The sequence below is a fragment of the Vipera ursinii genome (genome assembly GCF_947247035.1).
Source record: "Vipera ursinii genome assembly, chromosome: Z".
Taxonomy (NCBI): domain Eukaryota; kingdom Metazoa; phylum Chordata; class Lepidosauria; order Squamata; family Viperidae; genus Vipera; species Vipera ursinii.
This window is the reverse complement of record NC_139517.1, coordinates 98,247,561-98,268,675: the sequence shown is the minus strand read 5'-3', so window position 1 is coordinate 98,268,675 and position 21,115 is coordinate 98,247,561. Positions and strand designations below refer to the sequence as shown.

The following is a 21,115-nucleotide window of genomic DNA, read 5'->3' as shown; positions in this document are numbered from 1 at the left end:
ATTCTTGAATAATTCTGTTGGTAAAAAATCCTCACCTGGGGCTTTATTGCTCTTTAAACTTTTGATGATGGACTGTATCTTCAAAACATCTTCCCAGTCTATACTGCTCCCCTGCAAGCCATTTTTCATCTGCAAGCCATCTAGCACTCCCAAGCAGCTCCAGGCACCATTCCAATGTGTACTACCACTCCTGCACCCACTCTCTGATTCGTGCAGAGTTTCTTGGGCACACCCACTTATCCTTCCTAACTTGTGCAGCACCTGTTATGCACACCCATGTACCATTCCCAGTCTGCATCCTCCTTCCTCTACATGGCAACATCCATTTATCTGCCTGCTGGCCTTGGAACTTCCTGCTGGTTATTTCACTGACTTTCTGTCTGTAAGCTTCCCACAAACAAAATAATTGGGAAAGATGGTAGAATTCTAAATAGGAAGACAAGGACATGATGACAAAATGATGGAGGGTGTTAGGGAGGGAGGAAAGGAAGGAAGGAACAAAGGAAAAAAGAGAGAGAGATAAAAAATGTGGAAGAAAAGAAGGAACAGTTTGGGAAGAAACAAGAAAGGAAGGAAACAAGGCAGATTTCTCATGTTACCTAGATTCTCAAAAGGCAACTCAATAGAAAAGGTAGCAGGAAATTGAAAATTACTCCTGCCTGTACTGCTTTTTTGCTCAGAGTTGATAGATTTCCTAATGGTTGCAGTCGGACAGATAAGATCCTGGAAAATAGGAAAAAATAGGAAAACATTTGAATATCTTCATATGGTGGCAAATATGCCAGAAAATTGCTTTGAAGAAAACTGGAAGATGAATTCCATTCCTATCTTTGGCACAAAGTTAGCTGTGTGACTTTGGAGCCAGTCACTCTCAGCCCCGGGTAGCAGACAGTGGCAAACAATTCTGAAATCTGCCAAAAAACCTGAAGGGATTTGCCATCAGAAATCAAGATCACGTGAAATGTTAGTACCTGAAAGTAAGACCTACCCCCAAAATAAGCTCTAGTTTTGGGGCGAGGCGCACGCCTAAAAATCAAGCTAGGGCAGGGGTGGAGTGGAGCTTACCATTGCAGCCAGGCCTCCCATGAATCGGCACTTGTCTCGCCAGCCCACTTTTTTAGCAGCCAAAGGAGCAACTTCATTCTGCAGCTGAGAATTGAGCTCTGGCCTGCATTTCTCAGGATTTTCCGGAAGGCCTGTGCAGCCATGAACCGAGCTACGGATTCAGTATTTTCGGGAAACATGTTAATGCTTTAGTAAGACCACATTTGGAAAACTACATCCAGTTTTGGTTGCCACAATATAAAAAAGATGTTGAGATTCTAGAAAGAGTGCAGAGAAGAGCAACAAAGATGAGTAGGGACATATGAATAATGGTTGCAAGAATGGGTAAGTCTCCAAAGCACTGTATTAGGACAAGAAGCAATGGATGGAAACTAATCAAGGAGAGAAGCAACCTAGAACTAAGGAGAAATTTCCTGAGAGCTCGAACAATTAATCAGTGGAACAACCTGCCTCCAGAAGCTGTGAATGCTCCAACACTGGAAACTTTTAAGAAGAGACTGAGCAGCCATTTGTCTGAAATGGTACAGGGTTTCCTGTCTGAGAAGGTGGTTGGACTAGATGACCTCCAAGGTCCCTTCCAACTTTATTCTATTATCATTCATATGTGCTAACACTGACCTGAAGCTATCCTTTCCCAAAAAATGCAAAACAAAAAAATAACACCCACAAGAACAGATTATTTTTACTTTGCCCAATTTAAACTTAATAAATTATGCACAACAAAGTTTGTCTTCTACAGCTACAAGTTCTTACATAATCTTATGAAATAGGGCTTTATGTCTTTTACTTCTGAGAATGCTCCAGCATATTTGTATTGTTAACACATTTAAATAAAGAATAAAAAATATAGAAAGGTATAATAATGATGTTGAGGATGATGATGATGGAAGGGACCTTGGAGGTCATCTAGTCCAGACATGTCAAACACAAGGCCCGGGGGCCGGATCCGGCCCGCGAAGTGGTTTCATGTGGCCCGCGAAGCCATACTGGAAACAGTGAGGGAATGGCCCCCACTGCCTTGGCCCTGGCCCAGAGACCCTCCTTTTGCCAGAGACCCTCAGATCTGTCCCACTCCTGCCCAGGCCCCCATAGGTACCCTTGATGCGAATGATGTAGAGCTGGCCATGCCCAACCAGTAGACCATACGCACTCTAGCCACGCCCACCCAGTAGGCCACGCCCACCCTGGCCATACCCACCTGGCCCCCTGAGGGCAACCACAATGCTGATGCGGCCCTCAATGAAATTGAGTTTGACACCCCTGATCTAGTCCAACCCCCTGCTCAGGCAGGAAACCCTATACCATTTCAGACAAACTTCCAGTGTTGGAGCATTCACAGCTTCTGGAGGCAGGTTGTTCCACTGATTAATTGTTCGAACTCTCAGGAAATTTCTCCTTAGTTCTAGGTTGCTTCTCTCCTTGATTAGTTTCCATTCATTGCTTCTTGTCCTGCCTTCAGGTGTCATTCTTGGAAAGAAACTTGACACATATGCAAGCACATACAACTAAGTAGTCCATAAACTTTCATAAAACTTTATTTAACATTAAAAAGATAATTATGATATAATTAATTATAAGAGCCAAAGTGGTCAGTGGACTTTCTTTATGTTAAATATACAGATTGTTAACAGAGGGATTTGAAGATTGGTGTAATGTTTAGCTTAACCAGTTGACTGTTTTTTCTTTTGTGTGTGTGTGTGTGTGTGTGTGTGTGTACACAGTGTGTACACACGTATGTGTAAAGGGAGGAGAATTTACTGCTTTTTCCTTCCTTTTTTTAAGCACCCAGCCAGGGTGGATCCTACATGTTAAATGTTAAATTTATTTGATCACTTTTTCCTCTTTTTTTGTACACTATTTTTTTCTCTTTTTTGTTGTTAGGGTTGAATATATGCTTTTGTTTAATTTTGTTTGTTTTTCTATTTTACTTTTTATGATAAAATAATATTAAAAATATAATTACAAAACAGCAGGAAAATCTTTTTAAAAGCTTATATATATTTTTATGGGTGGGTTTTGTGTTGGTTTATGCTATAGGGTAAGGCAAGCGAATTTATGTATTATATAACTATAGTAAACTACAGCATATATTTGTAGATTCTTAATTATGATATATATGCCATTATAAGTGGCAGTCCCTTAATTTGACAGCAACTAGAGATGCTTTAGCAAAGATTCATGACAAAATGATATTGCTGGTGGTTGGGAAGGAATGAAGTCCTCACCACTATGAAAATAAAGGATTTAGGATGGGGACCCTTATAGCATGTGAGTTTTTGTTGTAGTGGCAGTCATTATGATTTTGCAGCATTGGCTGAAATAGAAAAAATGGAAAATCATCTTGCAAGTATTGTTTAAGTTACAGGAACACAAAAGCTAATATATGCGTAAGTTTAGCTGTTTGAAAACTGAAGGAAAAATGCTAAGTGGAAAGATGTAAATCATAAAATTTAACAAACAGCATCTAGAATCTTGCATAGAAAAATGCTCTTTAAATAAATCTTTTTTTAAAAAAATTAAATCATTTTAATTTTATGGCTACACATCTTTTATGTGTTAATATATAACATGCATAACAATGGTAATTGGGTCTGGCAACTACATTGCTATGCAGTGTTGTAAAGCACAGTGTCATGTGATCACATTGACCTATGACAGCAGTTATGGCAATCTAAGTTGCTGCTGTTATGCAAATCCCAAGTGATCACAGTGTCCCACAATCAGAGGATCACTATTGCAATCTCTTTCCAGCTTCCTTATTGACTTTGTTTGTTGGAAACCTGCAGTGAAGTGAAATGATGATCTTGTGAAGACAATGTTCTGACGGTTGTAACTATGAGGACCTGTCATGAGTCATCTTCATTCAGTCATCGTCACTTCAAATAGTTAATGAATGAATGGGTCATTCAGTGAGGACTGCCTATAACAGCGTTACAGGAAAGGGTGTGGGGGGATATATTGTTTAGTAACTAGTGACTATGAATCCATTAGTGTTTATTAGTAAAAGGATTCTTCATGAAAATGAAAGACCAGGGAAAAATGGAATTTTTTTCTTAAAAATGATAATGTAAACCATATAGGGATTCTTGATTTGTAAAAGATAAATTAGTTTGTAAAAAACTGCCATTATATATCATATTCTACAATATGGAATATTGGAATCAGAGATTTGCTGTATCCTCTCATTGTGAAAAGGATTTCTGTTCTTTTATCACTGTTAGAAGTTTCTTTAAACTTGGCTGCTTTTCCTGCTTTTTAATGACATTTTATTACTATTAACTAAACTCTTTTGTTACTGTTAAACTGCCAGACAGTCGGTTTGGTACAGATCAATCTCAGAATGAAACTTTAAAAAGCACAACCATGTCATAGGACCCTTCACATTAAAGCTACTGATTTTATTCTCCTTTATAGCCCTACGAACTGATGCATAGCACACCACTGGGCCACTTGCTTCTTTTGTAGGAAAAGTGACCTGCCTGCCCTTTTGCAAAGTCAAGTCTGACATGAAGGACATTGAAAGAGGACAGGTCAAATTCCCTCCAGGACTCAAATTGCCTTTGGAAGGATAAATTCTTACTATGCATGCTAAGAATGATGTTTGTATTGTAGCCGTTGGATATTCCTGATGGTCGGAGAGCACCCTTACCTGCTCACTATCGTAGCAGTAGCACTCGAAGCATTGATACACAAACACCTTCAGTCCAGGAACGCAGTAGCAGCTGTAGCAGCCATTCTCCATGCATTTCTCCTATTTGTCGTCCTGAATCTCAGGATGGGAGTCCTTGTTCTACAGAAGACGTGCTTTATGACCGTGATAAAGGTGAGAGTCTGTTGAAATTACTAATCGTGGCTTGCATTTACCATAATGTACCCTCACTGTGTTAAAATCATTTTTTTGTTGTCATCCTGGTGGTGTGAACACAGATTGCTCATTGATAGATATTTTTTTTTTGCTTGTTTCCTTTTTTTCTCTTGCTTGTGAAGTTTTACAAACATCTTCCATAAGTGTCAGAAAAGAACACAGCAGTCTTAACTCTTGTTAATGAATACTAGAGTAAGAAGTTAAGAGATAGTTCACCATTCCATATAACAGAACGTGAATCATTGGTCAATGAAGTTAAATCACTTCATGATTATGTTACTTTTAAATAATGAAAAGAGTTAAACTAGAAATACAACAGCATTTTCCAGTTCAGTGTGTAAAGATTGTGACTTTGGAATGAGTTCTGCTGATGAGCGAATCATGGCTGTGTTTCATTGTCTGTATTTAACAGTGCAATCTTCTATATGTCTACTCAGAAGTAAGCCCCATTGAGGTCAGTGGAACTTATTCCCAGGTAAGTAAGTACAGGGTTGCAGCCTTAAAGCTAATGGTTCCTTGTAATTAAATGAAGACATTCTCAGCACAGTTGGTGCTTTTGTACAGTGTGCAGTTCTGGGCACATTCATGGATTGATGAGGAATACAGTATTCAGCATGCTTTAAATTATAGCATCCATTTATATTTTTCTAAGTAAAAGTTTCTAGACCTCAGTGGCTGCAAAGATAATTTTAAAAGCATGTAATTATTTATTTTGCAATTATGTAAATCTCCAACATATTGAGGGTAATAATGGTTTGGGTTTTGTGTAGAACCCTCTACATTATTCTTTAAGGAGTTCGAGATGCCTTATGACACTTAACTGATGAACCTCCTATCCAGGCATTGACTCATTCACTTTCAAGATGAATTGTGTCTTCCTAGTTTGTCTTCTAGCCATCTATCTGAACTTATTTTGTAGAGTTTATAAAGGCTACACATTCCAGTTTGCCTTATAATTATTTTAAAATATGGTTATATAGTTTCTTTGATCATTTTGAGGAATCTTAATTATGAAATGGCTAAAATTACTGATGTAAATTTAAATACAGCCAAATCAATTAAAGAAATAGATGAAGTGAATGAATGTCCTTGATTTTTGTTTGTTTGCTCATTCTTAAAAAGCTTTTTCTTTCTTTTTATTTTTTACAATCCTTTATATGCTTTATTTTTCCCTCTTTTAACCAAAATACATCTTGAATTCTGCCTTTAAGATTTTACAGTTTTTACATTTTCACTTATATGTTACCTACATTTCTTAAATTTCCTTTTCTCCAGCATGATAGATGGAGAATCCACGAATGGGTTAACTCTGTCTTCCTGCCCAATTAGACTAAGTCAGTCAAACTTGCCACGCCTCTCCTGGGCCAGGACACTTCCCAGTCACGACTTAGTCTGTGCCGAGAATAGATGTTGTAATGTTGGCTCCCAGAATCTTGCTGAGTCATCTTTTATAATCTCTCTCTCTCTCCCTCTCTCTCTCTCTCTCTCTCTCTCTCTCTCTCTCTCTCTCTCTCTCTCTCTCTCTCTTCCTCTGAAAAGGCTTGGGCAGCCTTCATTGCTAGCTTCTGAGAAGGGGGGGTAGATTCAGGGCCCCCCCCAACAAAAACAAAAAAACCCCACCACAGGCTTCAAAGGTGCTTACCTTGCCTTCCAGCTCAGTGAAATTGGTCCCTGAGCCTCTGATCAGTTCACAGGGGTCCTTTTTCAGGCTCTTCCTCTCACAATCATTGCAGAGAGTTCTGAGTTCAGATCCCTTCTGACTGTAGCACAATCATTGTTTGCCTTGCCCAAAACCTTTCAAAGTGGATGATCAAGTACAGGAGGCTTCAACTGTAGCGCTAGGCCTCAACCTAGTTGACTCATTGTCCATTCCAATAGAAGACGTGTGCTGGCCCTGCCATTCTTGGCCTTGCCACCACCAACTAGGACCAGTGAGCTGGCTGTTTATCACTGAGGTGATCTGTCGCCACTAGGTTTCTACTGTGAGCTCTCTGTCATCACTGAGGTGATCCGTCGCCACAGTAGACTTGGCCTGTGCTACAAAGGGTGCTTCAACTGGTCTTAAGTCCATCAGGAGCCTTGCAGGTGTGCCAGTTGTCCATTAAGTTGGTTCTGCAGCCACCATTGACATAGAGTACTTATTGATCCCTGGGAGTGGCACACAGCCTCAGATCAGTACTCTGCTCCTCTGTTTGAGATCCCTCTCAGCATTTCACTGAGATATCTCCAAATTGTGATGGCAGACAACAGTGCACCTCAGGCTTCACAAGGTGCCCCCAGCACTCCGGCGCAAACAAAGCATAAGCCCTCCAAAATGGAGGCTGCTGGAAAGCTCAAGGCCAAGGCCATCTCTGGCAAAAGGTCCTCCAAGGCGGCAGAGAAAGAGGCCAGCAGGAGGCACCAGGCCTTAGACAGTTTGCCAAGGCCCAGGAACAGGGCACGATGGGCACTGAACAGGTCTCTTCTCCTCTGGCAGAGGACTCTGTATTTGGGCCACAGCTTGCTCCTCCCTCATCTTCCCAAAGGGTCTGGTCTCCAGAGGGGGATGATGATGACCAACCTTATCTTCCCAGGGCTGAGCAAGAGAAGATGGTTTCCTTTACTCAGGGACCAGGTATCCGACTGACACCTCCAGTCGCCAGAGCAACGCAGTCCAGGCCTGAGGCCACCTTTACACCCATGGCACCCGGCCCTCAGAGGTGCAGGGAGTGTGGTTGCCAGAGCAGTTTCAGGCTCTGATCTCCCAGGCGGTCGCCCAGGGATTGGCCTTACAACGTCAACAGAGGTATGCACCCAAATCGGTGGCCTCAGTGACACCGCCTTATCTCCCCCATTTGGGAGCACCAGAATATTCTGACCCTATTTCCCCCACACGGTCTCCTCACAGCAGAGTATCTTTTTCTGAGGAGTACAACCCGATGTAAATGCCCCTCTCAGAGGATGAGGATCTTACTCGGGACCCTCCTCCCTTTGTTGGTCTATTCAGTCTGGCGCTCTTTAAATCTCTGCTTCATTAGTCCAGCGCTACTGCTAAGATTGGTGCTGACCAGGTTCCCCATCCTGGTCCGTCCACCAGCCAGGACACAAGGCTGGTATTTTCAGAGCATATGGTCACTGAGCGTCACATCCCCTGTCTTCTTCAACACAGTACAGAAGCAGTGGGGAACACCTGGCACTTTTCCCTCTCCAGGGGGGATGGACAAGAAGCTCTTTAATGTTGGCCTGGCCTTGTCGGAAGTGCTAGAGTTTCCTTCTGTGGATGAACCTCTGACTCCACTCTTCTCCTCCTCCACGGTGTCTGATGATATGGCTGAGACCTTGAAGGTGGAGGACAGGAAATCTGCCTTCCGCAGGACCCACCAGGCTTCGGCATAGGGGGTGAGGGCAGCCACATCCACCTCTTTCTTTGCCAGAACCTCCCTTCTTTGGCTCCACCAATTTCAGGCCAGACTACCCCCGGAAGAAGTCCGAATGCACCAGGACTTAGCCAAGTTAGTGGCTGCTTCGGAGTACATGGATGCATCTCTACATGCCGCCAGGTTCTCTTCTAGGGCCATAGCCTCCAATGTTACCGCTCGCAGGCTCCTGTGGCTCAAACACTGGCAAGCAGATGTTAAATCCAAGTGGCGCTTGGCAGCTGCCCCTTACCATGGTGGTCAGCTTTTTGGGGATGCCTTGACACCTTATTTGGTGGAGAAAGGACAAGCGTAAGGTGATGTCTCATCTTCTTAGGCAGGCAGATAGACGGCCTACCCCGTACGTCCGCAGGAAATTTTTCCAGTCAAGATCAGGATCGGAGTTTGCTCAGCCCTCCCATTCCTTCCCTCCCAGGTCTGACCGTCAATTTGACCGACCAGAGACAGACCCAGGTCGCAATTCCAAGCAAAGCGGCCCTTTCGAGGCACAGGGGGCTGTCCCTTCAGAAAGTCTAAATGCCTTCAGGACAGTCTCCCCGATTGGTGGCAGACGCGTTGTTTGTTAAAAAATGGGAGGCCACTACCACAGACACTTGGGTCCTCAACACTATCAGGAGCGGTCTGTCCCTAGAATTCATGTCCGTCCCTCCAGAGCGCTTTATTCCTTGTCCGCTGTCAAAAAATGCGGTCAGGAGGGCTCTCATGTCAGAGGCTATCCAGCACCTCTTAGAAATAAGGGTCATAGAACCAGTCCCGAATGGGCAGCTAGGAAGGGGGGTCTATTCCATTCTCTTCGTCGTTCCGAAGACGTCTGGAGGATGGAGGGCAATACTCGATCTAAAGGGGCTGAATGCTCATCTCGCATACAAGAAGTTCAAGATGCAAACACTACAGTCCATCTTGGCCAGCATCAGGAGGGGAGACTTCCTGACGTCGACCTCACGGAAACATACCTTCACATTCCCATCCTTCCCGCCCACCGGAGGTTCCTCAGGTTTTGCTACAAGACTCACCATTTCCAGTATAGAGCCTTACCGTTCGGCCTTTCATCAGCCCCAAGAGTGTTTACCAAGATCTTGGCGCTGATAACGCATTAGAGGTCTGTCCCAGTATGCATCCAGTGCTATTTTGACGACATTCTCATCCAGTCCCTATTGGTCCAGGCAGCTCAATCGGACCTGGCTTTGTCTATCAAGACTCTCCAGGACCACAGGTTCTCAGTGAACTTTCAAAAGAGCCAGTTCCCTCAACCCGCCTTCTTCATTTGGGCGCTGTCATAGACACCGAACTATGCAGGGTCTATTTATCTCAGGAACATCAGGACAGCATCAGAGCCCTGGTCCTTCAGTTCCAGAGGGAGCGTGTAGTCACCCTGGCCGTTCCTTCCCAACCGTTAGGGAAGTTGGTTTCCTGCATAGGAATAGTCCCATGGGTCAGACTACATTCCAGGGACCTGCAATGGTTCTTGCTCCCGTTTCAGAGACAGCACCAGCTCCTCCAACCAAAGGGGTAAGGGTTCCGTCTCGGACCCTAAACTCCCTCCAGTGGACCTCACCAGCAGTAGCTAGGGGCTCTTTGTTCCAGGAGCCTGTTTGGATCACCCTGACTATGGTCGCCAGCCTGTTTGGCTGGGGGGCACATCTAGGGTATCAGTTGGCTCAGGGCCGGTGGTCCCGGTCCGACCTACAGCACAACATAAATTGGTTGGAGCTCAGAGCCATACATCTGGCCCTACGCCACTTCCGCAACAGGGTGGCGAGACAACATGTTCTGGTCCTCACGAACAACGTGGCGGCAAAAGCCCATGTGAACCGGCAAGGGGGGGTACCCATTCCAGGTCCCTTATGGCTGAGGCCCAACTGTTGGGCTCTTGGGCAGAGACCAACCTTTCATCACTCAGGGCCAAGCACATCTCGGCAAATCAGCTGGCGGACTTTCTCAGCAGGTCGACAATGGATCATTCAGAATGGCGCCTGCATCCTGGTATCTTCAAGGAGATATCGGAGAGGTTCAGTTGGCCGGTACTGGATCTGTTCACTTCTCCAGCGAATTCCCAGCTTCTGAGGTTTTTCTTTCGGTTCACCTCTCCAGGGGCAGAGGAAACAGATGCCCTCTGCAGCCCTTGGCCCGGGGACTTGCTGTATGCCTTTCTGCCTCTCCCTCTGATCCCGGCAGTCATCCGCAAGTTACTGCAAGAGCGGGCAAAGGTGATACTTGTTGCACCACACTGGCCAAGACGGCTGTGGTTTGCTGACCTCGTGAGTCTGTCAATCTCTCCCCTGTGGAGGATTCCTCCAGATCGCATTTCACTCAGCCAGGGAGCTCTGCATCATCCAGCACCCAAGTGGCTCCAGTTGACCGCCTGGCACTTGAGCGGCAGCTCCTGACACATGAGTCTTATTCATCAGAGGTAATTACATTGATTCAGGCCTCCAGACGGCCTACAACAAACAGGATCTATGACTCCACTTGGAAGAGTTTCTGTAGCTGGAGTGCAAATAACCAGTTAGATCTTTCGGCTGTTACTATCCTGAGGATCTTGGACTATTTATTGGAAGGGCTCAACAAGGGCTTGGCACCCAATACCATCCGCCGACAAGTAGCAGCTCTCCACCGTATTTACATGGGGCAATTCAGAGGCATTGGCTCAACATCCTATGGTACGCTCATTTCTCAAGGGAGCAACCAACACCAAGTCTCTAGTGGTTCACTGGTATCCCTCTTGGGATTTGTCATGGGTCTTGCAGGCCCTTACCTCTCCTCCATTTGAACCCATCAGGACCTGTACTCTGCGGTTCTTGACAATTAAGGTGGCCTTCTTGATAGCCGTCACATCGGCTAGACGCATTTCTGAATTGGCAGCTCTCTCTATCAGACAGGACTTCATGCTGACAGGGTGGTCCTTCGATTGGATCCCTCCTTTATTCCTAAAGTCAATACCTTGTTTCATAGAGCGCAGGAAGTCATTTTACTGGATTTTTATCTTCATCCATCTCATGGCTTGGAACGGCAATGGCACACACTGGATGTCCGCAGGACTTTACACCACTATATTAAGCGGACAGCGTCTTTTCGCAAGTCGGAAGCCCTCTTTGATTCCTTTCAACCCTCTACTATGGGGCGGAAGGTTTCTGCCTCCACTATAGGCAGGTGGATCAGGGCTTGTATTGCAGGAGCGTATCAATCTCATTCCCTGTCAGTTCCCAGGCGTATCACTGCTCACTCCACTCATAGTGCTGCAACTTCTGCAGCTTGGGTGACACAGGCGTCCATTGAGGACATTTGTACGGCGGCGACATGGTCCTCGCCTTCCCCTTTCGTGAGGCATTATAAACTGGATAGGTTTGCCTCTGCAGACGCCTCATTCGGCCAGAGAGTGCTGCAACAGGTTGTGCCAAAGGGTGGGACACAGGCCCAGACTGATAGGATCAGGGCAGCTTTGGTATGTCCCATTCGTGGATTCTCCATCTATCATGCTGGAGAAGGGGCGTTGTCTTACCTGAATGCCTTTTCACAGCATGATGATGGAGAATCCACACCCACCCCTTAGTGTCCGTCAGGTCCTGTGTCAGAGATATGGGAGCCAACACGTCAGACTGTCATTTGCTTCACCTTCATCATGACTGGGAGATGTCCTGGCCCAGGAGAATCCTGGCAAGTTTGACTGACTTAGTCTAATTGGGCAGGAAGACAGAGTTAACCCATTCGTGGATTCTCCATTATCATGCTGAGAAAAGGCGTTCAGGTAAGACAACGCCCCTTCTCTTTCTTTTGCCTGCAGCCCCATTTGAAATCTTATCCATATTTTATCTGTTCTTGTATATATTCTTCCTTAGCCCCACACATGGTCCTGTTCGTATTGCAGTTTTAGTTGAACTGGTTTGTTCAGTTGGTGTCAATACAGTGCTGTCTTTTTTCTTACATTTATTCATTTTTGATTTCAGAACAACTTAATAGCTTAGTTTTCTTATGGATAAAGGTATCCATAGTGAGCAGTATGTTAAGATATATTAGAAAAGATGTAAAGATATACTATAAAGTATATTGTGGAACTAAAACTAAGGTATTTTATCAGTAATACTTGATTAGCATCTTTACATGCTGCTGCTCTTGCTGTTGCTACAATCATATAGTGTTAAAATATTACTTTATAATGCCTTGGTAAGGCCACACTTGGAATACTGCATCCAGTTTTGGTCACCATGGTGTAAAAAGATGTTGAGACTCTGGCAAAAGTACAGAGAAGAGCAACAAAGATAATTAGAGGACTGGAGGCTAAAATATATAAGGAACGGTTGCTGGAATTGGGTATGTCTAGTTTAATGAAGAGAAGGATGAGGGGGAGGGTGATAGCAGTGTTCCAATATCTCAGGGGATGCCACAAAGAAGAGGGACTCAAGCTATTCTCCAGAGCACCTGAAAGCAGGACAAGAAGCAACGGATGGAAACTAACCAAAGAGTGAAGCAACCTAGAACTAAGGAGAAATTTCCTGAGAGTACAATTAATCAGTGGAACAACCTGCCTCCAGAAAATGTGAATGCTCCAACTCTGGAAGTTTTTAAGAAGAGACTGGATAATTATTTGTCTGAAATGGTATAGGGTTTCCTGCCTGAGCAGTGGGTTGGACTAGCAGACCTCTCTTCCAGCTCTATTATTGTTATTATAGCAGCAGATTTTTAATAGCTTTGTCTTTCTTTAGTGGTTGGGGCAGTCTATAGCTCATAGATGTTATCAGATTCCTAACTATAGACTGGCTGAAGAAGTTAATGGAAGTTTGTAGTTCAACGGTAGGGATAATGAAGGCAAACTCAGGTTGCCCATTTCTGTCTGATATAGGATACAATGAGCTGTTATTTTCTTGCAGATAAACTACGTGTGCATTATTTAAAAATATATCTCACAAACTGTTTATCTGATTTCTTTGTCTTACACTGATCTTAATAAAACATTTTATAATTATAACTTTTTAAATAAAAATGTTCAGTTAATAGACACCTTTATATTTTTGTCACATTCCTTATGAGTCTTTTAGATAAATTTATTTTTGGTTTCGGCAAATACAGTACTTTAAATTTTAGTTTATTTTCAAAGGAGAGCTCATAAAGGTAGGCACAAAAGTATGAGTTTGTCATACTTTTAAGCTGTTGAAAATGTATTTTTAATATTCTGCTCCATTGTTACAACTGTAATTGCAGTATACTGTACATTTAAATGAATGTGATAATTATATTCATTTTATGCATGATAGCCTATTAGCTGCTCTTTCAGGAAGAAGTGATAAGTCAACACAAATTACTATATCTGAGCGCCTGTTACTCGTCCCAGCTTCTGCCAACCTAGCAGTTCGAAAGCAGATAAAAATGCAAGTAGAAAAATAGGGACCACTACGGTGGGAAGGTAACAGCGTTCCGTGCGCCTTTGGCGTCTAGTCATGCCGGCCACATGACCACGGAGACGTCCTCGGACAAGCGCTGGCTCTTCGGCTTTGAAACGGAGATAAGCACCGGCCCCTAGAGTCGGAATCGATTAGCACGCATGTGCGGGGGAACCTTTACCTTTTTAACTTAAGTTGCCATAATTATCATGCTGTATATTTAATTGGCATGAATAAATAAATGTATATGTTTTCAGAGTTGCATATGATTTAAAACATTTCATTGTAATGTAACTGAGCTTGTCCAGTAATTTTGGAGCCAATTTTAGCTAATCCATTTAATTAATGTATTTTACTTTGTTTTTTAAAAGGAAATTAATTTATGTTACTAAGATAATGCCTTATGTTACTTTAGCAGTTCTAAATGAAGCATTAAGTGATCTTTAAAAGCTGTTTACAAGCTAAGCAGACATTTCATTAACTGACAATAAATACATTTAAAGATAGATTGTGGATATTGATTATTAAATCAATAATCTGTTCTAAAATAGTGTAGCAGGATTGGGCTATATCTAACATTACGTAAGCAGGAGACAATCCTCTACCATTTGATGTGTCCAAATCTGCTGTAACCGCATCCTCAACATTTCTAGACCAAAGAGAAGAAAGTCTATTATAGATAATAATAATATAGTGATGATGATGATAATGTTGGAAGGGACCTTGGACATCTTCTAGTTCAACTTGTGATATTAGTCATAAGTTTTGGCAATTATTGTGGTAATTACTAATTGCTGTCTTGAGAAAGATAATGTGCCACATGTAATATTGCTTGTTCTCCTAGTGTAAGCTTACGTTTGGATAAAGCTAGCATTATAACTGAATTACATAGAAGAATGTATACATTGCAATTGAACTACATAAGCAAACTTTTTATTCTCTTGAATAAAAATACACTTTAAATGATTTTTTAATTAGAGAGAAAAACCCTAACCCTAGCGGTAGCATTTTCTGTTCTACGCTACCTGTGAGATTACTTTGGCATCACATTTTTGTGATAGCTTACTGCTGTTTTGAATAATATAGGTCAGACATGTCAAACACAAGGCCCGGGGGCCAGATCCGGCCCGCGAAGTGGTTTCATTCGGCCCGCGAAGCCATCCTGGAAACAGTGAGGGAATGGCCCCCACAACCTTGGCCCTGGCCCAGAGACCCTCCTTCTGCCAGGGACCCTCAGATCTGTCCCACTCCTGCCCAGGCCCCCATAGGCACCCTTGATGCGAACGATGTAGAGCTGCCACACCTACCCAGTAGGCCATACACACTCTAGCCACGCCCACCCAGTAGGCCACGCCCACCCTGGCCATACCCACCCGGCCCCCTGAGGGCAACCGCAATGCTGATGCAGCCCTCCATGAAATTGAGTTTGACACCCCTGATATAGGTGGTAATTATATTATTGCCAAAAACATTTGTCAGCATCAATTTTCCCCATTTTTCTGCTCTAGGATAGAAGTAGCCAATTTTCTATTATGGGTCTATCTAACCACCAGAGGTTAAGTCTCTCTCTTTGACTTTTATATTTGATGATCTTCTGCGATGATTAAACCTAGTTTATTAACTTCATGTACTAGTTTTGGAAGGAGGTATTTTCAAGTTTAAATATCTTAAGTCATATAAAATTACCCAAAGATTCTGAATTCGTTGTTCTTTATCATAAGCCTTGTTTGCAGTCCAATTCACCTTATACTTTTCAACAGAAAATCAGCTTTAGGCTGGAACTTACTGGGTTTGTGAATAAAAAAATGGAAGTTAATAATTGATCAAGCATAGGGAGAGCTAACCTGCTGGCCAGACACAGACCTGCTTTACATTTCTAAAGCATCTTTTCTTTTCATTGGAAGGCTGTACTTTAACCACAGGACCCATTGCTACCTTTTGCACAAGATCGGCTATTTACTTTTCTATAAAGAGCTGCTTAAATAGGTTGAACTTTTCAAAAGAAAGTGAACATAAAATCTGTAAAGGAAACCCACGGTCTACTTTGGGGTGGGAGAATGATCTTGCTTGGCAGGGAATGGAGAAAATGTCAGTGGCACCTGTTGTGTGTATGGGGAAAGGGAGAGGAGAAAGCCCCCAGCCTGCAGTGTGATTAGAAGCAGTATTATTGCATTAAAAGTGCCTGCTCCACAGGGGGCCAGCGATTAGAATTCAGTTTAGTCCCCCCCCTCCCCTTCTTTGCTATTTACAGCCTGCGGGTGTACTTTTGAGACCTTGTACAAAGAGGGCTGGTTTTCGGCCTCTACTATTTAGATTGTAAAATAGAACTTCATTTTTGTTAAGTAAATCTCATCTTTTTTAGTAACAGGCAAGAACCTTTAATGTTACTGATGAGCCATCTGTTTAGTCCACCTAGTTTCAGATTAGTGAAGGCTCTTATTCTGCAGGTCTTTCAGTATTAGTTAAAACTAGCTTTATATGAAAACTATATTTAATGTGCTTTAAGGAGAATGTGAAGACAGAACTTGTAAAAGTAGGATGGAATGATTTATTACCTGAAATTTAAAAACTGACAGATAGAGAAATATTTCTCTAAAGTTATTAAGACAAGCAGCTGGTAGATGTTAGTTGAATGATTCAGTTAATTATTTAGATACAGAAATTAATACTGGAGATCCTTTTTTTTGCTTTGTTCGTTAGGATGATTTATTTCTGAAAGTCAGGGCAGAGGATATTAAAAAAGAAATAAGAGAAATTGCATTTAACTTTTCACAGACAGTAAACGAGCGTGTTTTTAAAGTTTTCAATTACAGCTACTGGGGGATTGATACAAGAAGATTTGGCTTGCCAGTTTGTTAAATAGTTATAATATTCTGTAGGCTTCTCTCCATAGAACTGAAAATACCAAGTAGCAGAAATAGCACTTGATGTAATTGGTGTACATGATTACTAATTCACCTATGGAAGGAAATTAATGAAAAAAGAAGGCTCTGATAGTTGCACAACTTTTTAAATGTTGTATTTTTGAATCATCCTTTGAGCAAGATTATGAATGATAAAATATAATGGTCAGATCAGTAGATGCAATCCATCGGCATTTTTTCATATATCCTATTTTTATTGCTATATTTTTGTAGTTACAAATTACAGATTGTACTTTAGTACTGTTTAAATTTGCTAGGTTTCTCCTGTTTTAACATAGATAAAGAGAAAGCTAACAAAAGAACGGGTATAGCATTGTGTCAGGACTAAAAATTGGAGATGCTTACTTTGTGTTTCAAAGCCCATTTGTATAACAGCAGGGTTTATATTGTATAAATAGTTGTGGTTGTTCATAATATTGCATGTATTGTGGGCACTGTTTCAGATGATATGAGCATTGTTTTAGTTGTTTTGTATAGTGAGAAGACAATTACAAAAAAGGTCAATTACTTCTCATTATCTACTTACCCTTCTTTACTTGAATTGTACATATTTATTTAGTAGCTTCCATTTTTGAAATGCTTAATAGAAAATTTAACTTATTCCAAGATTATAATTCTGCTTTATTTGATCTGTGGTACTCTGGATAATATCTTCTTGTTATTTTCTAATAGATAACACTTTCAGATAGGCCACAATTAAAAAAAACTCATTTGAAGCAAACCAGTTTTCACAACCAAGTTGTGCAAAAACCGTCATATTTGGAAATCAGACTAATTTTTATAAAAATTTTAATCACTACTAATAACGATTGCTTTAAATTTTCAGACAGTGGGGGTAGCTCACCTTTGCCCAAGTATGCCTCCTCTCCTAAGCCCAACAACAGCTACATGTTCAAACGAGAACCCCCAGAGGGATGTGAACGAGTGAAGGTCTTTGAGGAAGTGTCGTAAGTAATGTCTTTTATATCAGCTGGGATCTGCAAGGGTGGAAAATCAGTTTGTTGGGCTTTTTTGAGCTGCAGATGCATAATCTATTCCAGCTGATGAAGTTTACTTCTCCCCTTCAAGAAACAAATCAGATTTGCCAATTTTTCCAGGCAAGAAGTTGAAAGTGTTCCTGTTGATTTAAAGGGACATGGGGGAGGGGGAAAACACCCTTGGTCATGTGATTTGTATCTTATGAAAGGATAGCCAAAGGGGAATATGGAAATAAGGAGTTTGTGTAATGTTTTTCATTCTGTAAAGGCAATTGTTCTTTCGGTAGTTTTTAAATTGTATTTATTTTATTAGCTTCTCTCTGTGTGTTTGCATCTGTGTTAGGAAAAGAACAATATATCAAAGTGTGATATCCACATTCTTTAAAAACATAGCTTGTGTGGGCAAACTGAAGTTAGAAGGTATTGTATGAGCTCAGTAAAAATGTTTCTCTGGATTTGCTGCCCCTTCTTGTGAATATAATGAATTTGTCTGCTTGCTTTTTCCATGCATATTATTTATTGCTGTGAATCAGCTAGCTGACAGTCAATATGGAAGATGTTTGCCCATCTGTCAAGTAATTCCATTATTTTGTCATTCTGCATAGCAATATATAATACTGCACATTTGTATCTAAGTGTACTAAAGTGTACTCTCAAATTGTACTCAGATTTGTAATTATTCATCTGTTCCATTTTTTTGTAGAACTCGTCAGCCTGTCTCAACCCCTCTCTTTTCATGTCCTGACAAAAATAAAGTCAATTTCATCCCAACTGGATCAGCTTTCTGTCCTGTAAAACTTTTGGGTCCTTTACTACCTTCTTCTGATCTGACTCTCAAAGGCTGTCCAAACTCTAGTCAAAGCACACTTCTGAGTACTCTGACTGTGGAGCAGCTGTCTTCTCGGGTTACTTTCTCTTCCCTGTTGGATGACACCAGCACAAGGGACTCTTCAGAGATCTTAGTACAACAGCCATCCCAGCAATCTCCACAGCTTTTGCAAGAACCGCAACCTGAAGAACACTCCCTTCCTCAAAATTATTGTATAATCTAGTGCAAAATATAGACTGTTGGTCTAAAACACAACTGCATGAGTGGCCACTTTTCAAGGAAAAAAAAAGCTATTTTTCAGCATCTTTCTATATTTCAAAGCTCTTCTTGGCAGGGATGGAAATGCTGATTCAGCATTTTTGTATTGGTGGGGGAGCAAAATGCTTGCAGAATCTATATAACATTAAGCATTTTAAGGAGACTATGCATTTCATAGAATGACCAGAGTAGTACTGTGTCCTGTGTTTTCTTTTTAAAATTCTACAGTATAAATAAGCTCTGTATCAAAGGTTGCCTGTCTAAATAGAAAATGTCTTGCTGTGTTGTGTTCTATAGAAGATACTATACTTCAGGATTATGTTTACAATTTATCCGGGTATTTATGTTTTAAATTTTCTGTGATACATACAATGCAAAAAAGAAAGAAAGAAAACCCAAAAGAAAAAATGTCCACAACAGTTGCACAGTGCCCATTCAAGGGCATAGCTTCAGGTACTTCTCTCGAAGTCTAAACTCAGGTATCTTGGAATGTATATCATACTGGGATATAAAATATTTTACAGCTAAAAAGCTAAAGAGGGATCATCACTCTTCTGCCTTTTTATTGTTTTATGCATTAATAGTTCCTCATTACATTCCACTTATTATGAGGAAAATACATTCAGATCCAGGGAACTTTGTACTCTGGTGAACATGAGGAAAGCCAGCAAATTTGTGGGTACAGCATCACTTCATGTCATTACAAGTAAAACATCTGTGGCATTTCATTTCATTGTAACAATTATGGCATTGAAAAGCTTCAGGTGTTGCACAGTTAATGACTGTTAAGCTGTTCTGAATAAAGTGTTCGATACGACACTTACATAAGCAACATTCCATGGTGTGTGTGTGAGAGAGAGAGACAGAGAGATGCCCAACAAAGGCAGGAATGCTTTTGTTGATTTCCACAATTTTTCTGCATTTGGGAGGTTGATAGGAATTTTCTCTCAAGCTTATGCTGGCGAGTTAAGGTTGTGAAATACTACTGTTACAATATTAAAGAGTCTGATTGATGTTTAGTTTATCTTTTGGGGAAATAGTAACTTGTATCTTCATTGCAAAAAGATTATGAATTCTTTTGACAAGCAATGAATGATAATCTGTTTTATCTATGAAATGTATATTGCACCTGGATTAAGAAAAGTCTGTTAAGCAGCATATAATGTATTTAAAAAAGCAAAAAGGATAGGGAAAAAAGCAATAGTTGTTAAGTTATATTATCTATTCAAGTCTTTGTAGTATCCTAGTACATTTATTTTACATTAGATAGGCTGTGCTGGAGTTTTTCTGTGCTGCACACCCATGGAACATCCAGCATCATTTTTCACTCTGAAACTGCAAAAGCAGTGGTTTTGGAGATAATCGGCAATAGAAAGAGGACTCCAAGACAAGAAGCATTTAAAATTCCTGTGTCTGTGTTTTTGGCTCTTTGCGAGTAGCTTTATGTAAGGTTTGACTCTTCTGTTCAGAAATGGAAAAGGTTGATTTGACTGCAGCTTCTGTATTTGTGCCCATTTGATTACTTTCTTTTGAGGACAACTTGGGGCAAGAAGAAAGGTACTTAAGAAAAGACATGGAAAATAAGTAGCTGCTACACAATGTTGTATGGCTTTCTTTGTATTATTACCAAAGAGTTTGGTAAAAACAACAACAAAACTGTTAGGGTAGAGCAGTGGCATTTGTACAGTTGTATGGCTGTAGAAGCAAGCTGAGTGAAAGTTAAAGATTACTTTTAGACAGGTTTTTTTTGGTCTATTTTTTCCTTTTGGGAAAAGGCATCTATAATCCTACTAAACTCAGGCTTTGGTGAAAGTGCTATATAATTTTTGTGTTAAAATATAAGGGAAGAACATTCAATTCTTCTGACAAGTGTGCATTCTTTAAAGTTGTACTTTTTAAGTGTTAAAGTGTATTTCCATTTTTATTCTTGAGTTGTTTCCAAATGTAACAATAGCTTGATTCTTAATGTTAGGGTTTATGAAAAGCTCTTGTCAGATTAGATCAAGAATGAATTCCGTGTACAATATTTACAGTGATATTGATTGTAATGTTTCATGAGAAACTAAATATTAATTATCACTTGCATTTGTTTTTTGCTTATTCAAAAATTCTGAATAAAATATATTAAAATTGATGCTTTGCTATGTAAATTTTCCAGTAATTACTGATCTCTGGTATAGCCTACATTGAGCTGTAGAAAATTGTAAGGTATTGTTTCAAGAATATTTTATATAGTTGTACTGTCATTTATAGTTTCTGTGCTGAGCAGTATTCAAATTACCATACAATATTGTTCCCCCCCCCAAAAAAAAATTGTTTTTCCAGTATAGACGTTCCTGTGTCTGTTGAAATGAAATTATTGGGAAAACGTGCTACAAACTACAAAGTATAATATGACTGATTTAT

General features: G+C 41.0%; 1 protein-coding gene across 2 annotated transcripts in view; it reads left to right on the top strand.

Annotated features, from left to right (window-relative positions):
• The window catches only part of GLCCI1 (glucocorticoid induced 1), a 58,220-nt gene extending 37,379 nt beyond the window's left edge, over window positions 1–20,841 (top strand). Inside the window, exons 6-8 of one of the 2 annotated variants that reach the window (XM_083376359.1) lie at window positions 4,678–4,888; window positions 17,472–17,592; window positions 18,326–20,841. In XM_083376359.1, coding sequence (XP_083232485.1) covers window positions 4,678–4,888; window positions 17,472–17,592; window positions 18,326–18,674 — 681 coding nt within the window. In that variant the 3' untranslated portion in view covers window positions 18,675–20,841. The remainder of the gene's footprint in view (window positions 1–4,677; window positions 4,889–17,471; window positions 17,593–18,325) is intronic. The other variant, XM_083376360.1, reaches the window with a different exon arrangement.
• Window positions 20,842–21,115: the final 274 nt, after the last annotated feature.